The sequence below is a fragment of the Trachypithecus francoisi genome, unplaced genomic scaffold (genome assembly GCF_009764315.1).
Source record: "Trachypithecus francoisi isolate TF-2019V2 unplaced genomic scaffold, Tfra_2.0 Lachesis_group7, whole genome shotgun sequence".
NCBI lineage: Eukaryota > Metazoa > Chordata > Mammalia > Primates > Cercopithecidae > Trachypithecus > Trachypithecus francoisi.
Window position 1 is genome coordinate 46,757,499 of NW_022681472.1, and position 21,385 is coordinate 46,778,883.

At 34.6% G+C, this 21,385-nt stretch overlaps 1 protein-coding gene across 1 annotated transcript in view; it reads right to left on the minus strand.

Moving 5' to 3' along the window:
- Nucleotides 1–5,458: 5,458 nt before the first annotated feature.
- PIP4P2 (phosphatidylinositol-4,5-bisphosphate 4-phosphatase 2) overlaps nt 5,459–21,385 on the minus strand; it is a 48,538-nt gene continuing 32,611 nt past the window's right edge. The window contains exons 5-7 of the mRNA XM_033202618.1: nt 20,890–20,942; nt 7,836–7,926; nt 5,459–7,004 (exon numbers count right to left, since the gene is read on the minus strand). Coding sequence (XP_033058509.1) covers nt 6,861–7,004; nt 7,836–7,926; nt 20,890–20,942 — 288 coding nt within the window. The 3' untranslated portion in view covers nt 5,459–6,860. The remainder of the gene's footprint in view (nt 7,005–7,835; nt 7,927–20,889; nt 20,943–21,385) is intronic.

The window sequence follows — 21,385 nt, forward strand, 5'->3', positions numbered from 1 at the left end:
TATTACCATTTGGAAAAAAATTACTTAAATGACAATGTGAACAATGGATTGGGAAGCAGAGTAGGCATCAGGCAAGACAAAAAAAGAGGCAGAGGAATCAGTTCAGAAGCTTACAGTAATCCAGGCAATGTTTATTGAGAGTCATAAGTAAAGGTAGTGACCATAAAGAAAGTACACATAGCTGAGAAAGTAAGGAAAACTGCTGAGAGTATAGAGAGTTCACCTGTTTTCAGGTGCTAAACATGTTAGGGACCACTGTTTTAACACATTCCTATAATAATTATGAGCATCTGTGTTGTGTTAAGGAGGCAGTTGAAGGTGAAGATCAGAAATTTATAAGGGCATTTACCTGCGTGGTTGTCAGATTCATTGGCTAATACAGGAGGGGATGATAAATTGAAAGAATAATAAACCTGAAGTCCTAACACAGTGTGACTTCTAGACAGAAGAGGTATATTTTCAAAGAGGTATATTTTCAGACAGTGGGATAACCGAGTGTGAGAGTTTAGAGATGGAGTGGTTGAGTATAACTACCCAGCATGCCACTGTAGAGATGAGTATCAGAAGTGAAAGGAAAATAAAGGTAATTAGATTTGACAAAGAACTGTGAGTCCAGACTACAGTATTAGATAAGCCATTCACATTGACATTTAAATCAGTGGCATGTGATAAGAATGAAAACTAGGTACCAAAGTCTGCATTGTTGAGGAGGGAGTTAAAGGAGATCTGTGGATGGCAGATGATAGGTAGAGGGGAAGTTTAAAAAGGAGTGAAGCAGGTATATAGGAAGAAACCAGAAAACAAAACATGGCCTTACATAGCTAAGGAATTCTCCACATTTCCTAAACTCTTTCTTGAGGCTTAATAACTAATAAAAATGTAATGCATTTTGGCCAGGTGCGGTGCCATACTGATATTTTAATCAGTAAAATTACTGATCAGTAAAATCAGTAAAATGATATTTCAATCCCAGCACTTTGGGAGGCTGAGACGGGCGGATCACGAGGTCAGGAGATCGAGACCATCCTGGCTAACAGTAAAACCCCGGCTCTAGTAAAAATACAAAAAAATTAGCCGGGCATGGTGGCCGGCGCCTGCAGTCCCAGCTACTAGGGAGGCTGAGGCAGGAGAATGGCGTGAACCTGGGAGGCAGAGCTTGCAGTGAGCTGAGATTGCACCATTGCATTCCAGCCTGGGCGACAGAGTGAGACTCCATCTCAAAAACAAAAAATAAAATTAAAATTAAAATTAAAAAATTTTTAAAAATAAAATTTAATGCATTTTCAAGATTATTTAAATGTCCAATATCTTAAGCCAAAGGTGTATCTCACGTGGAAATATGACATACTGAGGCAAGGTTTTTCAGAAAAATTTATTGGAACACTGGGAACTTTTCCATAACTCTGTATATCCTACCATTATTACCTACACATATGAACAGGCCACTGAGGGCATTCAAAAAATTCATCAGAGCAATGGGTGCGATCACTTCCTATTTAATAAGTTACCTTAAATAACTCTTAGTTATGAAATTGAAAAGATTGTTAGATCAAAGACTCATTTACTCTATTACAAACTAGACCCACTTCTTAAATCTTCAGCCTTACCTTATCCTTACTCTGTGAGGCCGTCTCCAAAAGAAAACAAATAGACTTTTTATTTTTCTGTTTTTAATCTAATATTCCACTTCAAGTCAAACATATGCATGTTTAGCAAAATATAAAAAGCATAGTATTTAAATTTGTAACTGTATGAACCAAATTTTAAAATTAAAAGCCTGTGCAAATTTTTATTAGTATTTTGTGCTAATAAACAATCATTTTCATAAACATTGCTATTACAAGAAAAAGAAAATACAATTATGTTATGTTAAGCTCATCGCATGTCAATTTCCTAATATTTAATAGAAAATACTTCTGGCTGGGTGCATATGCCTTTAATCCCAGCAGCAATTTGGGAGGCCAAGGCAGGTGGATCGCTTGAGCTCAGGAGTTCCATTCCAGCCTGGGCAACATGGTGAAACCACTTACCTACAAATAGAGGAAAAAAGAAAAAAGAAAAAGAAAAAACACTATCCAGGCATGGTAGTGCACCCGTAGTCCCGGTTATTCAGGGGGTCAAAGTGGAAGGACTTCTTGAGTCCCAGAGGTCAAGACGGCAATGATGGAGAGGCTGAGGCTGCAATCAGCCCTGAGATTCTGCTTTTGCACTCCAGCCTGGCAGACAGAGTGAGACCCTTTTTCAAAAAAAATAAAGAAAGAAAGAAAAAAGAAAATATTTCTACTTAGCCGTCCTATAATTTTATGCTAATTATAAAAAAGAAAATCATGTAACAATATTTTGCTACATAAATCAAAATGCTCTAAAATTAATGTAGTTGGATACAATATCAAATTCATAAAAAAATTTTAAATTATTCTATGCTTCTGAAATGACGATTTTGGGCAAATATTTTCTAGTAATTCTCTTTCTACAGATGACCTACAGACAATGAACAGCAGGGGACACAAAAATCAAAAGTTTTTCACTACAAAGTGAAACAATAAAACCTTATGTAGTGGAAAGCAGACACATTCAGAAGCAGACTGATTCCAGCTGGCGTCCTCACACATAAGCTAAGTGACCTTTAATTACTGCATCTGTCTTAGCCTCTTCAATGGTAGAATCACAACTGTGACAGATTAAATGTTAACATACGTAAGGTGGCTAAATAAACACTAGGGATTTTGCCTTCATTGCTTATTACATATATATGTATGAGCATACTAGAAACATACATTGAGTAAATGAAAACTTAGATTTTATAGCAATTTATGCAGATCATAAACATGGAAATGGCTGTAGAGGTTTATCAGAGCATATGAGTACAAATGTAGCCATATCAAAACTAAACAAAAGGTGCACCAATATCTCACAAATCACTACTAAAGAACTTACTCATGTAACCAAATACCACGTGTACCCCAATAACTCATAGGAAAAATAAAATAAATCACAGCATGTTTCTGTATGTGAAAATATGAATGCCAAAGTGGATATAAATGTGATATTTTCAGCATGGTATAGTACAGTGTTTCTCCAGGTGTGATCCAGGAAAAATCTCCAATAGAATCATGAGGGAGTGATTGTTTTGAATGCAGATTCCTGTTCTACTCAGCATCTACTTTTTCAGATCTGTAGGAGTAGCAGTTCAATTTCCTCTGGTAAAACAGAAACAAAAATGCTGCACTTGCTTCCTAGGTTCTTGTGAATATTTAAACAGCATGTATTGTGAGGTTAGCACTCTACTTGGCACATGTCATTATTAGGTTCCTTTTTTTCTTCTAAAATAACATATATGTACTCACAAATGACTTGTTCAAGAATACCTGGTCATAGTGCCATTTTTTTTCCCTCTTCTTTTCTAGGAAGAACTACCAATTTTTACTACTTTGAACAGCAAGGGACAAACACATCCTTCCTTTTCTGATTTGTGGCTATGGTGTATTCTTTCAAATAACCTCTTCCCAGTTATTTTCTATGTTCCCTAGGCACTGGAAGACATGCTCTACTTAAAAAAACAAAAAACAAAATAACAAAAGACAACACTGAGTATAAAGTCTCATAAATTTGAATTTAATTAATTAAAAATTTTAGGTAACTCACATGGGACTAAGCTTAAATATATATTCTTTGACTTTAAAGCTTAAGGTTTTATCAATGACACTCACTGGTTTGGATTTTAATAAACTTATTTTAAAACTCTTCAAGAATCAAAATGAAAATTAACAAATATTGATGTAATCATCATATACTACTCTTCTCTATTCATCAAGAGTAAAACTTACTTTCCAACAATCTAGTTCAAAAATCAAGTAAAAATCATTTCTCATCACCCAGAGATAACCACTCTTAACATTTTTGCTTTATTTTCCTTAGTTTTTTCAATATGTACACATAAAATACATTTTCTAAAATGTGGATCATAGTCTATGTATCACACAATTCATGAGCCATTTCCAATTCAATAGATGAAATTTTTCATCATATTCTTGATTGCCTGCTATTTCATTGTATAGGTGTGCCATAATTTATTTTACCAATCCCATGTTATTAGATTGTTGGATTGTTTTTTCTTTTTACTCTTTATTATAAACAGAAAATTGACAATACCTTCAGGATAAATTATAAAAGACAGAATTACTAGATCAAAGAATATGTGGTGTGTGTGTGTGTGTTTCCAATATCCTCAGCATTACAGGGGTATTATTGCACTTTCTACTTCTTTGTTAATATGGTAAGTGAAAAGTAGTATCTTTGTGTTTTAACTTACATTCTTCAAATATTAGAAAATTCAGAGCTGGGTGTGGTGACTCACACCTGTAATCCCAGAACTTTGTGAGGGCAAGGTGGGCATATCGCTTGAGCTTAGGAGTTCCAGACCAGCCTAGGCAACATAGTGAAACCCCATCTCTACAAAAAAATACAAAAAAAAAGAAAAAAGGAAAAAAAACATAGCCCGGCATAGTGGCGCACACTATGATCCCAGCTACTTGGAAGGCTGAGGTGAGAGGATGGCTTGAGCCAGGGGAGTGGAAGTTGCAGTAAGCCGAGATCACACCACTGCACTCCAGCCTGGGTGACAGAGTGAGACCCTGTCTAAAAAAAAAAAAAAAAAAGAAAGAAAGAAAAATCGAAAAAGTTTATGACCTATTGTAGTTATTTTTTTGAATTGCTTTTTCATACTGTTAGTCCCTTCTGATATTACAGTCTTTCTACTATTTTGAAAATAGCTTTACCAGTTTGTCTTTTGGCTTTGCTTATGAGTTTTTATCATACAGAAGTATTCTGGGAATTTTTGTTGTTGTTTGGTTGTATCAATCCTTTCCTATATAATTTCTTCTTTTAGATTCTACTTAGAACGTTTTCTGTTAACCCAAGGTTATACAAATACTTACCTACACATTCTGGTACAAAATATAAAGTACATATTCAAGTGTATATAAGAATTTAAAATCCCAATTCATTCAACCATTTATTCATTCATGCATATTCATTCATGTATATTGAGCACATGTACACCAAGAACTGTTCTAAGTTGGGATAAAGCTGTGAACAAGACCACCAGGGTTCTTGCTCTCATAAAGTTATTATTCCAGAAGGAATATGATGTAGCATATAATTTAATGTGAGCTTTCCAATCAATGAGGGAAAAAATGGATTATTAAATACACAATGCTGTTATAACTAGTTAACCATTAGGAAAAGAAGATTATTTTATACCTAACATCAAGTGTATCACAAATGAATTTAAAAACTATATGTTAAAAATAAAACCATTTGAAAATAGTACAAAAAACATAAATGAATATTATATAAAGAAACATTAGGTACATTCCTAAACATGAAAATTTTACAGCGAGATTTCAAGACAACTTTGGAAGTGACGTATTATTTTTAATGGAATAAAACAAGGTAATTTTTTGAACAATAATCTTTATTAGTGTATTTTTAAAGGTACATTATAATCCTGAGCTACAGCATTTATACATTTGTCATTTACTCTTTGAAGTGTACATGTATTTTGCTTCAAATTCTGTGATGAGTACATTTTTATACTAATCAGTAACATAAATAATTTAAAATATTAGTCTTATCTCTGGAATCACCAATTAATTTACTCAGATGATCTCACTGTCTAATTCTACTACATTTAAAGACTGTAGAACATTTGTGATTAAGCAATTTCTTTTTCAAAACTGCAAAGATGGGCAGTGCGAGAGCTGATTCCATAAATTTCCATGAATTCTTAAGAAAACTATGTTGTTCTTTATCTCTGATCTATTTTCTTGAATAATTTGGGTAATTATCTGATCAGTTACCTTTGAGAAGAATAGTAAAAGTACCTCTAATCTCAACATTTTAGCTACTGTAAAATGTCATAAGCTTCCTTCAAATATAAATAGTACATAATTACCTCAATAAGAAAAATTTACCATGATCTAAGGAAAAGGGGCACAACCCAATGTAAATATATCTTTGAATAAATGGTTAAGTATTAGAAAACATATTATGTGAAATACTTCCTCCAGCCACTATAAAGGAATACATAGAGCTGATAAACATAAATTCCATAAATCCAGACCAGATCTTTTATAACTGGTAATAAAAAGACAAAAATGAGAGACAAAAGTCCTGTGATCTTTGAGAAAAGACATTTATCCAGCGTCTCCAACTGTGGACAAATAAATATTCATTCTTGTATTTTAAATTACTACCAAAATATTTTATCTTTCTACAAACAACACAAAACAAGCATACAGTATCTAGAAATTTTTTTTTCCTCTGACAAGAATGTCAAGTCTTTGAAGGTACACTAAATTTTCTTTTTCCTGAATAAGGTCACTATAATCTTAGGTTAAAGTTACAGTAAGCAGTTCAAGCAAAATGCATATTGCTTAGGTTTTAAGCAAGCAATTTTGATACTGTTTAAAATGTAAATATAAATGTGAAACTATTGTAGAAATATTTATAAACACTTAGGAATACTCACATATCAGCAAGTAATGAAATAACTTATTTAAAAATAATAAAAGGGTGAGAGTAAATGTAATGTTTGGTAACAAATCCAAAAATATCTATAAGAGAGGTAAAAGAACATGAAAAGGCTTTATTATTCAAATGTTGAAAACCTAGCAGCAAAACAATTTGCATATAATGTAGTGCAATGAGCATTTGTTCATAAAAGACTCCCAAAGTCTTGAAACTATTATATATAAACCAGAATGGAATCCATTAGGATAAATAATTTAAAGATGTCCAGAGTAGCTTACCAAGAACTGCCAGACACTCTCACCTGCATCACTGAATCATAAACAAGCTTATGCAAAACTGTGTTCTGGATAACTGACTCTTATGGCTCCCCAATAACAAGCTCGGATAAGGCAGATCAACCCTAGGAGATAAGCAATTGCCCAAGAAACATAGGTTGCTCGAAATCGCCTTGCAAAATCTTGGGTGCCAACCTAAAGTAAAAAGCAATATAAAAACAGAAGATTAGAAACTTTAAGAAAATATCTGCTTAGAGAACTTGTATCAGCTTACATGTGATTGTTATGAAACATACCCCCAGACTGAATACACAAAGTCCTTATAAGAGTAGGTGTATTTGTTGACTGCAACTGATAGACCATACTGCTACTTGTATTAACTACAAATGTTATGAAGTAAACATAAAAGCACACTAAACTATATTATCTCTACAAGGAATTTAATCTATGTAACTTCTTACTATCATGGGACACAAATAGGACATTGGTAATAATAAGGGACTAGTTGTACTGACAAACAAAGGAGCATGGAAATGGCAGCAAAAGGGATTATCTTCCTCTTCTGGCATAATCCCCATGCTAACTGCTCAGCTCCAGTCTCCCCTAAAAATAAGCCATCCTCATATTGGTAATAAATCACTGCTTGATTTGGATAAAGTGAAGAGTGGTTTTTCAGATCTCTGTAGCTGAATGAATGTTGCGTTGAATAATAAGATACCCCATAGCTATATAAAATTAGTTCTGGCACTGAATTTTTTAAAAATGGGCTTTTGCTAAATAGATGATAAAATCTCCAACAGTAAGGACTTTTGGAAGTACAAAGACACCATTTCACCTGGATGGGCGAGTTCAATCAAAAAGAGATCCGTGGATTGGGTTTCTGATTGCTTATAATCATTCAGAAGCTTCTAGGGCTGGCATGCCAAGGATGCAGACTCTTCAGGGATCCCTGAAGGTTGTTGCAGGCCTCAACTGACTACTGATAAAGTTGAGAGGACAGAATTCTAACATCAAAGTAATACTCACAGTTAATCCAACTCCAATGAAAATACATATCATTCCAATGGTAATGTATGCACAGCAGCGTCTTCGTGGAAGTGCACTACCCACTGAGGAGCTGCAAATTCATGAAAGCAAAAGAGAACATTAAGTATTTACATAAAAATTCTCTATTTCATTTTTGTGAGTTATTATCTCTGGCTTTAGTAATATTATATACTTTTTATTCATTGCTTCAACTTTATAGACAAGAACATGCATTAAACATGTCATTTTTAATGGATGACAAAATCATTCAGGGTGAATTTGTGATATTATTGTGGCTTTAAACAAAATTCAAGCCTTGGTCAATGATAATACCCACAGAAATCCACTGTAGTACCTGCTAATCTCCCAAGATAAAAGTTTATTTCCAAACAATCTACTTCAGAATGGAAAAAGAGCTATCTTACAAATAGCATTTGATTTTTTTTTACAGTTAAAACAGTATGTGTTTATGTTAAAAATTTAGAAAATAGAATAAAAAGGAAAGAAACAATAAAGAAAAAGGAAAAGAAAAAATTACCTATAATCCCAATATCATAAAATAGTCACTCAGTATTTTTGCATACTTTCCTCTAGTCAATTTTGTACCTTACCAATATATAGCATGAACTTTTTCCCATAATATTCTCAAACTAAAATTCTGATGAATATAACATAATTAACAAATTTTCTACTATTGTACATTAAAGTGTGTTCATTATTATACATAACGCCAACAAAGTATCATTTAAAAGCATTGTGCTTATTTTTAATCATTCTTAAGATATTTAAATTTAGAATTAGGATTACAAATTAAAGGGATTAAACTTTTTGAATTGTTTTTAATACATACTGCTAAAACTCTTCTAGTGTGCTACTCAACTGAAATTCCTAATCTAATAGTAATAACTCTCCCCACCCCATTTCTAATTGTGGTAATTTTCAAAATGATATAAATTATAGCAGAGATCAGTAGCCAAATTAGCACTTTCTTCTCTGTCTTAACATACATATATTTATTACTGTATACCATATGCAAGGTATCTTGTTAGTGAATGACACTGAAGTATCTGATTCACCTTCGTGAGGTCAGTGTCAAGATTATGCCTAACATATAATAACTTCTCAAAGAATGTCTGATGAATAAGTAAAATACAGAAATTCATCACTTACTAGGCATGAATTAGAAACATGCGATTCCAAATAGGTTAATTTTGCATACAAAAGTACTTCCTTTAATTTCCAAATCTTTTTGAAAAACTGATGAAGTTTGTTGCAAATATACCATAGTAAATTTTTCTGGATACTTGAGCCCAAACACAAACATCTGGATGACATGGGGACCACCATTAATTACTATATTGTACAGCTTGCTATCTAGAGTTACTAGGGCATGTAGAATTCATTACCTTTATGTAACATTTAGCCCTAGTCTATTTTTGGTTTTAATTTCTATGCATCCACTGGTGGTTTTTCCTGCCTTATACATTACAACTGGTTGTTGTTTCTTATCATTGCCCGTGTATCTGCCTTTGGCAGTTTGTAATATACGATTCACTAGAAGCCAACTAAGCTTATTAGAATTATGTATTGAATAAGTCAAAAGTTTCTAAGTGAATATTAGAGCAGCTTTTCTGTGAGCCGAGAGAATACACTTTAGTATATTAATTTCAGTGCATAAATTCTGCTTAGAAAATCCATGCTCTTTTTTCATCACTCAAATAGTCACTACATCTGAGTAATCTTCTCAGAAAAAAATAACCTACTGCTACTCTACAACTCAACTGCCATCTCCTCACAGGATAAGGCAACGACCAACAAGCACCTATTAATCATAACATCTCTTACACATTTAATACATATGTGGTATCTACATGCAATATATATTACTGGTACAAAAACAGACACACAGATCAACTGAACAGACTAGAGAACCCAGAAATAAGGCCACATACTTACAAACTTACAACTATCTGATCTTTGACAAAGCTGACAAAAACAAGCAATGAGGAAAGGATTCTCTATTCAATAAATGGTGCTGAAATAACTGGCTAGCCATATGCAGAACATTGAAACTGGACTCCCTCCTCATACCAAATTTAAAAATTAACTCAAGATGGATTAAAGACTTAAATGTAAACTATAAAACTATAACAACCCTGGAAGACAACCTAGGCAATGCCATTCTGGACATAGGAACAGACAAAGATTTAAAACTATAACAACCCTGAAAGACAATCTAGGCAATGCCATTCTGGACATAGGAACAGGCAAAGATTTCATGATGACGACACCAAAAGAAACTGCAACAAAAGCAAAAATCGACAAATGACATCTAATTAAACTAAAGAGCTTTTGCACATCAAAGGAAACTATCAACCGGGTGAACAGACAATCTACAGAATGGGAGAAAAATTTTGTAAACTATGCATCTGACAAAGGTCTAATATCCAGCATCTATGAGAACTTAAGAAAAAAAACCCCGCCCTTTAAAAAGTGGGCAAAGGACATGAACAGACACTTTTCAAAAGAAGATATACATGCAGCCAACAATTCTGTGAAAAGAAGCTCAACATCACTGATCATTAGAGAAATGCAAATAAAAACCACAATGAGATACCATCTCCCACCTGTCAAAATTAATACTATTAAAAAGTCAAAAAATAACAGATGCTGGCAAGGTTGTAGAGAGAAAGGAACATAACATTCAGAAATTCAGAACACAGAAGTTTAAAAAGAAGTTTATTCTTCCAGCATCTAAAACTTAAAGATAAAGGTAGAGCCTAGGGTTGGTAGTCAGTTCTATTCCCTAATGAATTGGTATTGCCAAACTCTACACAGGTAACAACGTTCCTGCCAGTTGGCTTTTCCACTCAATTCAAAGAGGAGAGAGAAAACCAAGACAGGCAATTTTGTCTTTAAGGAGAGCATCAGAAAACTGGACTCATCACTTTTGTTCACATTCCATTGGTCCTAACTTAAACACGGCCACACTGTCTGCAAGACAGGCTAGGAAATCCATCTTTAGCTGGGTGGCTAGTCAAATTCAGAGGTATACTAATAAAAAAAAGAAGAGAACAGCAGTCTCTGTTATTTTAATTGATATTAACATTACACTTTAATGTTGGCTAGTGTTTGCCTGGTATGTCTTTTCCTTTGGTTAGTGATTCATGGTTGTATCTTTTTCTATCCTTATGCTTTCATTCTATATTCTAATATTTCATGTGTTCCTTGTTCAAATTGTATATAGCTGTTCTTACATCTACTCTTACCATTTCTGTTAAGTTTTACTAGCAAGATTAGTCTAATGATATACATGGACTATTTCTGACATCTTATTTTGGCTTTCTACTATGCCTGTATTTTCTGCTTTTCTACCTTTATTTCCAGACTTCTTTTATATTGGCCATGACTCTTTTATTTCATTTTTCTCTTATTATTCTGAAAGTTTTATAATTTATTTCATTCGTTTGGCAGTTGCACTTAAAATTTTAACTTATATACCCTTTAAAAACTAAAGTCAATCATTAAATCCACCTTCCTGATAAATACAAGGATTTTAGAAATTTTTAACTCCAAACATTCCACTAGCATCTTAATGCTATTGTTTTCCAGTATTTCAGTTTTATTGTATTTTTGTTTCTCAAAATTCATTAGCATTAATATAATTGATATTGTCATTTTTGCTATTTTATATAGTCAGTGTTTCTGGTGAATTGTTACAATTTCTTGGTTTACCTTTCCTTCCTGCATTGCAGAAATTTCTTCTGGAATATTTGTTCATATTCCCTAGTTCATCATTTTAGCAGGTTTTTTAGTAAGAGTACCAGGATGGTAGATACCCTGGGTTTTGTTTGTTTGTAGGTTGGTTGGTTTTGCTTTTGAAAATATATTTATTTTACCTTCATTATTCTTTGATGGTTTAGATAGGTGTATAATACCAGTTTGACAGTTAATTTCTCTTAGTATTTTTGATGTATTTTAAAACTTGTTTTCTGGCTTCTATTTTTGCAGTTGAGACATTTGCTGACAGAACTGTTATCCTTTTCTTATTGAAAATATGCCTTTTATCTCTCTACTTTTAATTACCTTCTATTTCTCTTAGGTTTTCTACAATTTCACTGTAACACATTTACTTATCCTGCTTGGATTTCACTATTATTTTTGCATATAAAAATTTGTATCTTTCATAGATCCGAAAATTCTTTGAGATTATCTCCTAAAATGCCATATCCCATTCTTTATTTGTTCTTTCCAGATCAGATATATAATAGGTATCTTAATAATATATTTTCTCTTAATCTTACATTCATCTTTGTCTCTCTATGCTGGATTTTGGGTAATTCACTTACCTCTATCTTCCAATTTACAACTTTAGTCTTCACCTTTAGCTGATCTGTTCTTTAAACTGTATGTGCATTTTAATTTCTGTAATAATTTCTAAAAGTTCTATTGTTTCTTTCTATATCTATCTGGTTATTTTTGCAAATTTCTATTTGAGACAATTATAGATTCACAAGCAGTTGTATTAAATAACACAGAGAAATATCATGTGTCCTTTGCCCTATTTCCCCCATAGTAAATCTTGCAAATCATAATATGATATTATAAAAAGGATATTAATATTCATACAATCCACCAATATTCAGATTTCTCAGTTATATGAGTATTGATTTGTCTTTAAGTTTATGCAATTTTATCAAATTTAGGTTCATGTGTCTATTGCTACAGTCAAAATAGAGAACAGTCTATCACTGTAAGGATTCTTTCATAATCACACCCTCCTTTCTGCCCATCCCACACCCTGTGCCTGCCACACCATCATTAATCTGTTCTCTATTTCTACAATTTCGTCATTTGAAAAATGTTACATAAATGAAATCTTACTGCAGGTAACCTTGTATGGCTAGTTTTTTTTTTTACTCAGCATAAATTCAATTCATCCAAGCTGTTGCATGTGTCAAATTTGCTACAAACACTCATCTATACATTTTTGTGAGTACCTGGTAATTTTTAAATAGTCTTATTTGTTTTCTCTTCTTTTTATTTTAAAATATCTTAGGCATACTTTTAACATACTCCATATTTAATAATTATAAATCTAAAGTTTTTAGAAGTCAATTACGCTGCTTGTGCAATGTTGATTATGCTTCTGGAATCTTGTTTCCTCCTATGACTGGTAACTTTTGTGGAAAACTATTTTGGCTGATCTTAATATAAAAAAAATCTTGGCATGCACAGTTTGGGGGTGCTTTCCTACACTCAGAACTTTCATTTGCTTTTCTCAGGCTCCCCAGACTGATACTAACCCTAAATTTTAAGTCAGTTTCTGGAACTAGGTTTTCCTAGATCACATAAGTGATATAAAATATAAACCTAAATTCACTGTTCTTATAAATTTTTTCCTTTGCAATCTTCCTTTTCTGGTTGATTTCTTTTTCCTGACTTACTCTTTTCTGGGGGAAGAGTACTTTAAGAACTTTATTGGGAGGAGGCAGTATTCCAATCCCTCTACCTTGTGTGAGGCCAACACCTTCTCTCTCGTTCTTCCAAGGCTCTAGATCCCTAGTATTGGCAAGTACCTTCAGGATAGTCCTGGTTGTCACTTAATCTTAATTTTTGGTCCCTGGGGATTTTCTTAACTGTCATATGAGCTGAGCTATGCATTTAAAAGGATGATTTTTACAGTTAATTGGCTTTTTTATATTACTGGATGTGAAAGTCAAGGGCATATACAAAAATGTGGACAGTGAATCTCCAAGCTGAAAAGACCATTCAATGCTCTCAAACATCTAACTATTCACTCTTCAAATTATTAATCTTTCGCTTCATAAAAATACCTTATGAAACACTAGGATTATGAAGAACACCGGGAAAATGCTAGTGTAGCTAGTGCTATAGGAGTTTATAAGGGGAAAAGGTGGCGAACAATGTTCTTTATGTTACAATTTTCAGACAAGGCAGCCAGAGATGGCTTTATTACACGAGACTTAAGGATAGGGTAAAATGTGAATAGATGGGGGAGTAAGTCATTTCAGCTGATGACATTAGAATTGTTCAGGTGTGAAAAGAAAATGTGTTCAAGGAACAAGCAGCAGAATAACCCTTCTGCCACAGAAAGTTTCCACCGATGAATAGTAGAAGCAAGGAATGTTTCAGCTAATTTTTGAGGTTAAATAAGTGTTTTCTAGGTATAAAGGGGTGAGAAAAGGAGTAGCCAGGCCATTCTAGGTCCAGCAGGATAAGACTCAGGAACAGAAGAAAGAAACTGCATAATATGTTTGTAGAAGTACAGTTTTTTGGGGTAGAAACAACTAGGTTGTGTATACAGAGGTAGAACAAAGCAAAGATATCACTAGAAAAGTTAGGCAAAGACTAACAGAAGTTTAGAGTTTGATTTTGGATTTTAGGCAAAGGGCTGATAGCAAACCATATGGTCCATTTATGCCAATGAGTAAAAGAAGTCCTCAGAATAATTTATATGAAACTAAATATACAAACCTAAAATAACAATGGAAATTGTACCTCTTCAGATTGTGCCGCATACAACTTGCACAACTGTATGCCATGGCTACAAAATTGGGAGCCACTAAAAGATCTGATGCCAGAGAATCTAAAATGATATATGCATTTAGGGACTACTACTCCAGTAAATGAATAGATAATTGCAGGATTGGAGGTCAAGAGATAAATTAGAAAACCAATGCAATAGTCCTGGTGAGAGATGCTGAATACATGAACTAAAGTAGAAATCATGAGAATAAGAGGATAGAATTAAAATGTCAAGGGACATAACTGATAGGATATTACCATTTAAATATGGAGAATGATGGAAATACACTAATATTTCTTGGTTGGTCAGTCGGACAGACAGGGTAACATTCATTAACATAATATATTCTTTTTCTAGAAATAATGTAGGGGTGAAAAAGAAAAACATAATATATTTATCAATACACATGGGAGATTGGTTTGCAGAATAAGGTGGGAATGCTGGGTCAGGTTGTGTTTGAAATGACCATGAGATACCAAGTAGAAATAACTCTAGGCTAGATAGCAAATAGAGACAGTATATTTACATCTGAAGCCCCAAAGAAATATCTGGGGTCAATTAATGGCATCTAAATGACATAGGAACATAAGAGAAAACCCAGATAAAGTGCAGTCAAGTTCCAACTTTCGAGAATAGCAAAATTTAACAACTTGGAAGAGAAAATAAAGCCAACAAAGAAGAGTTGTGAGAAGTAGGAGAAATCCAGAAGAAAGTAGTATCTGGAAACCAAGAAAACAAATTTTTATTTTTTATTTTTTTTAATTTTTTTATTATTATACTTTAAGTTCTAGGGTACATGGGCATAATGTGCAGGTTTGTTACATATGTATACTTGTGCCATGTTGGTGTGCTGCACCCATCAACTCGTCAGCACCCATCAACTCGTCATTTACATCAGGTATAACTCCCAATGCAATCCCTCCCTCCTCCCCCCTCCCCATGATAGGCCCCGGTGTGTGATGTTCCCCTTCCCGAGTCCAAGTGATCTCATTGTTCAGTTCCCACCTGTGAGTGAGAACATGCGGTGTTTGGTTTTCTGTTCTTGCGATAGCTTGCTGAGAATGATGGTTTCCAGCTGCATCCATGTCCCTACAAAGGACACAAACTCATCCTTTTTTATGGCTGCAGAAGTACCATATGACCCGGCCATCCCATTACTGGGTATATACCCAAAGGATTATAAATCATGCTGCTATAAAGACATATGCACACGTATGTTTATTGCGGCACTATTCACAATAGCAAAGACTTGGAATCAACCCAAATGTCCATTAGTGACAGACTGGAATAAGAAAATGTGGCACATATACACCATGGAATACCAAGAAAACAAATTTTAAGGAAAAGAAACCATTGTAGGCCGGGCGCGGTGGCTCACGCCTGTAATCTCAGCACTTTGGGAGGCCCAGGCGGGCGGATCACGAGGTCAGGAGATTGAGACCATCCTGGCTAACACAGTGAAACCCCGTCTCTACTAAAAATACAAAAAATTAGCCGGGCGTGGTGGCGGGCGCCTGTAGTCCCAGCTACTTGGGAAAGCTAAGGCAGTTGAAGCAGGAGAATGGCGTGAACCCGGGAGGCAGAGCTTGCAGTGAGCCGAGATTGCGCCACTGCACTCCAGTCTGGGCGACAGAGCGAGACTCTGTCTCAAAAAAAAAAAAGAAAAAAGAAACCATTGTATTAGTCAGGGTTCTCCAGAAAGCCAGAACCAATAGGAGATAGATAGATTGATTGATTGATTGATTGATAGATAGATAGATAGAATAGATAAGAGGCAATTTATTAAGGAAATTGGCTACCGGGATTATTGAGGCTGAGAAGTCTTGCAACAGGGGATCTGTAAGCTGGAAACCCTGGACTCTTGGTAGTGTGGCTCAGTCTAAGTCCAAAAGACTCAGAATCAGGGAAGCCAGTGGTGAAATTCTCAGTCTCAGGAGGAAGGTCTGAGGAGCTGAGGAACCACTGGTGTACGTCCCGGAGTCCAAAGGCCAGAGAGCCTGGAGTTCTGATGTTTAAGGGCAGGAAAAGAGTGTCCAAGTTCCAGAAGAGTGAAAATCGCCTTTCCACTGCCTTTTCTTTTTTCTATCGGGCCCCCAGCCAACTGGATGGTACCTGCTCACATTGAGGGCAGATCTTCTCCATTCAGTCCACCGATTTACACACGTCTCCTCTAGAAACACCCTCTTAGGCATATCCAGAGGTAATGCTTTACCATTTCTTTAGACATTCCTTAATCCAGTCAAGTTGACACCTAAAAGTAATCAGCACGCCTAGGATGATCAATAGTATAAAATGCTACAGAGAAAACAGGCAGGATGAGAATCAAAATATTGGAATTTATTATTGGGATGTGAATTTCATTAGAGCAAATTCAGTGACCCACTGGGGACGGATGGCTAATTGTGCCTTACTCCAGAAAGAATGGGGTGCAATAATCAAATGAAGGTGTAAGCCTTGGAAAGAAGAGACCTGCATCCCTCTGAGAAGAGGAAATGAAGTGAGTATGGTTAGAGAGGTTTATGAGTATGAAGTACAAAAATGAGAGAATTCACAGATAGCCTCAATTATTTCAGAGATAGGAGGAAATTCATTGGATGAGACTTGGAGAGTTGGGGGTACTGAGGTGGGGGTTAGGTGGGGGTTTAGGAGGAATAGTAGATATGTGGAGATAGCTGTTTTGGGAAATGGGGAGTCAATCAAGGACACTTAGGAATATAGAGCAATTTAGATAAATTACAAAGCTATACATTTGTAAAGATCTGATCAATACAGAATTCTTTCAACTCTCAGTTATCTTGGTAGGGGAATGGAGAAGCCATGGCTATATTGATCCAAGATTGCTGCTTTGAAAAGCAGACAGATGGAATGATGATTAACCAATCTAGCAAACCTACTATTCTATATCTAATACATTGAAAATGAATTTATCATCTGCCAGACACATTTCTTCTAGATCCTGCATTTCCTGTCTCAGTGAATGGTTCTACGGCCTCTCAGAAATAGGGTCATTCTTGATCCCAATCTCTCTCTCTCATCCCTTCACATTCAGTCCTATCCATTCCATTTCCTTACTAGTACATCTACACTCTGACTCCTTTGTACCTTCACACAGGTAGCTCCTTCTACAGTGTATTATCCCACCCTCTTTTTCACACAATTCTCACTCATCTTTTATAACTTAGTTCATATATCACTCCCTTCTGAAAACCTTTACTCATGATCCCTTTCCCTCTAATCTGGATTAGGGACTCTTCAAAGCAGAGCATTCTGGTCATACCTCTTTCAAAGCCCTTAAAACTTTATAGTAATTAACTATTCTCCCCACTATGCCCACAAGACTAAATTCCTTGAAGGCGAGATTATGTCTTTTATTTCAAGCAACCAGTACTTAGCACAGAATTGTTTGCTGAATTAATGAATAATTATAAAATATAACACTAGACGGCAAAATAAAAGGATAACACTTGAGAATAAGTCCACTATTGTTTAAAACGGCAGGAGGTGATTCACAAAAGAATACATCAGTGATGTAAAAGCAATGATATTCAATGATAATTATCACTGATTAAATCAATGTCTCTACTAGTCATATGTCCATTATAACATTTACATGGAAACACAGTCCAAAATGTATTTCAGAATGCTACAAGTACACCTTCAGTCTGGCAGTGGCCACAAGCCACCTAATTAAAAGAACAACATCACCTGTAGCTACCATAGTACCAGCTACCATTCGAGTAAGAAATAGTAATAAGAGAAAATGCCCCTCGCTCTTTGGCTCTAGGGGAAGCTTTCCCCACACATTTTGTGAGATAAAAGCACATAACACACTTGCTTCATAGTAATAAATTTACCAACTTCTGTAACTTAAAACTAATTTTAGGATATTTGTGTTTAAAGAAATAAAATTCTGTCTCAGAATCTTACTCCAACAGATGACCCATCATTTTGTTATGAAGGAGAACATTCAAAAAGAAAAGAAATCTAGATACCAGCTAGGAGTGTTCATGTGATAACAGTATTTGCACTCAAATAAGTAATGAATGCTCCGAGTCCTCCCATGTTTAGCATGTGACTCCGATTCTACAGACCTTCCTCTTAGAATGTTTAAGCTGATTTATTCCATGTGAATTTCTATGTAAGTTGTTCCCTAAGTAGTTGATACAAATTCTTCTTTATATTAATACACTGTCTTGTGATATTTTAACAAATCACAGAGTATTCAGACATTCAATACTTCTTTATTAGTAAAAATATTGCCATTGTATGAAAATAATTAACCAAGAAAGTCCCTTGAACAAAATCCTTAACCTCTCTGAAGAGTTGCTGATTTGTAAAATTACAAAAATAATCCCTGTATTACAGGATTGTTATAAAGATTACAGCTAGTATATATGTATATATAAAGCAATATCACTCTGCTTAGCACACAGTCAGCTAACCACAGAGGTCTCTGCCAGGCCAGGCGCAGTAGCTCATGTCTGTATTCTCAGCACTTTGGGAGGCCGAGACGGGTGAATCACCCGAGGTCAGGGGTTCGAGACCAGCCTGGCCAAAATGGTGAAACCCTGCCTCTACTAATACAAAAATTAGCCAAGCGTGGGGGTAGGTGCCTGTAGTCCCAGTTACTTGGGAGGCTGAGGCAGGAGAATTGCTTGAACCCGGGAGGTGGAGGTTGCAGTGAGCTGAGATTGTGCCACTGGGCAACAGAGCTAGACTCTGTCTCAACAACAACAAAAAAGTCTCTGCCTTTTCTTTTCCATAAGATCTTTATTTCCATTTTAATGTTCTTTGTGAATATATTTGCAATTTAATTTTGTATATTTTTATGAAAATACAGATAATACCCAGAAATATGTATCATCCATATGCATATTCACATACTTTGGAGGGGGGAGTATAGATGTGTCCCTCAAGTACACACATATTATTTTGTGCACGTATTAAGGGTTTATCCACTTTGCTTCTCCATGTACAGACTTGTAATTCAGTAAGGAATTAGAATGATTAATTTCACAAATAAAAAAGAAACTTTTTTTATAAGCTAAAACATGCTGTGAAGAAGTTATTCTTATAGAGCTATATTTAGTTGAAATCAGATCTAGCAGAGATAGAGATATTTTGCTATACATATTCTACTTTTCAAATACTTTTTAATTACCTTCTCCTAGAAACCACTCTTGGGATTTCTCAACTTCAATGTAGATAAGGTATTTATATCATACTAAGGATCACACAAATTAAAAAATGAATATTATTTCAAACCTCTTATTTTCAATAATAAAAATTGAATTGTCTAAGCATTCCAGTTTAATTTACTTTGCTTAAGTTTTAATTCACATATATAAGAGGATAACAATAATTTTTTAAATTGTAATATTATTATCAAAATAGATGCTGTGCAGAAAAGAGTTAACACAGCAGGCCTGAGACTGCTAACCTTAGAAAGCCCTGCTTGTAAGGTTGGCCCTTAGCTGGCATCTAGAAATTTAGATTTGGGGAAAATTCCCATCATTCTGTAACTGGTAAGGGTGGCTTATTATGTATAAATTGTTTGAGTAAACAGTATGGTTTATGCTAAACATAAATTCCGTTCAAACAGGAATTTGGAATTTTGGTGTGTGCTAGGTAGGAGGTGCCTGTGTAACCAGCGCCAGTAGAAACATTGGGTACTAAGCCTCTAATGAGCCTCCTGGTAGACAACATGATACATGCACGGTAATAATTCACTGCTGGGATACTTCACTGGGAGGGGCCTCTTGGAATCTTGTCCCTAGTTTCCTCCAGACTTTGCTCCATCTGCCTTTTCCCTTTGCTGATTCTGCTTTGCATACTTTTGCTATAATAAATCATATCTGTGAGTACAACTCTATATTAATTTATATGAGTCCCTGTAGAAAACCAAGGAACCTTGGTGTAGTCTTGGGACCCCCAACACCAATGCCATAAAATGTGTTTAATCAAAATATCTTCTATTATTTTTCATTTTATATTGTCATATTATTTTCATCAGGTACATCATTTAGGAATAGAGAGAAATAGGCTAAATTGTTAAGATAGACAAATAATTACATAAATGTTGCCATCAGTAATAATCTTATTAGGCAGGAGATGAAAAAGGCTAACAATCACCTAATTATGAAGTCCAGAACAATTTGAGTTTTCTCCTAGATTACAGCCCATTTGATTAATGTAAATGTTGGATTATTTGTAATGGATTATAATCTCCTAACCAGGTTACTGATAATTTTAGCAATTTCACTTCTTATAATAGAAATTGATTTTCCTTTAGGGGATGATAATCAAGCCTAATCATTTTAATTTCAAAATGGGATATATTTGTTTTAGGATGTCTTGTTTTTAGTCTTAAAAAGCATAAATATATTGGCATGCATTCACTTCACAGCATGTCTCAAAATCAAAATCTACTTAAGTGAAAATTCTGAACTCTTCAAATTCGTCTTAAGTATTTCTCAATAGTATTTCCAATGGTAGGGAACTTACATTTTTTTGCAGTGTGGGCATTTTGCCAGAGTGTTGAACCTCAGTTCCATCCACTGTAAAATAAATAAAGAGAGGAATTGAAAAGAAAAACAACTGAAAACTATCCAATCTGATAAGACATTTCTTTTCCTTTAAATGTCATCAGGGATCACAACAGAAGCAATCACCTTCTCACGGTTACATGAGCTTTTCCCTCCAACGCTTCTCTCCCTCTCTTAAAATACAGTTTGGGATCCTCCTCTGAAATAGTTCCCATGACTTTTCCAATGCTTTGACGTAATCTAGGTTTGCTTTACATGAATACTGAATGTAATACCATAATTGGGGTCATCTTGTTCAGTAAGTCTCAGTTCACTTCCAGGGAATAAAAACATATTTCATATACCATCAAAGTTATTTTTATTTAAGTCTTCAGGGCTGGCCTTTCAAATACTTGAATATTTAGATTCATTACTAAAATTAAACTATTCTACTTATGTGAGAAACTCACTAAGTA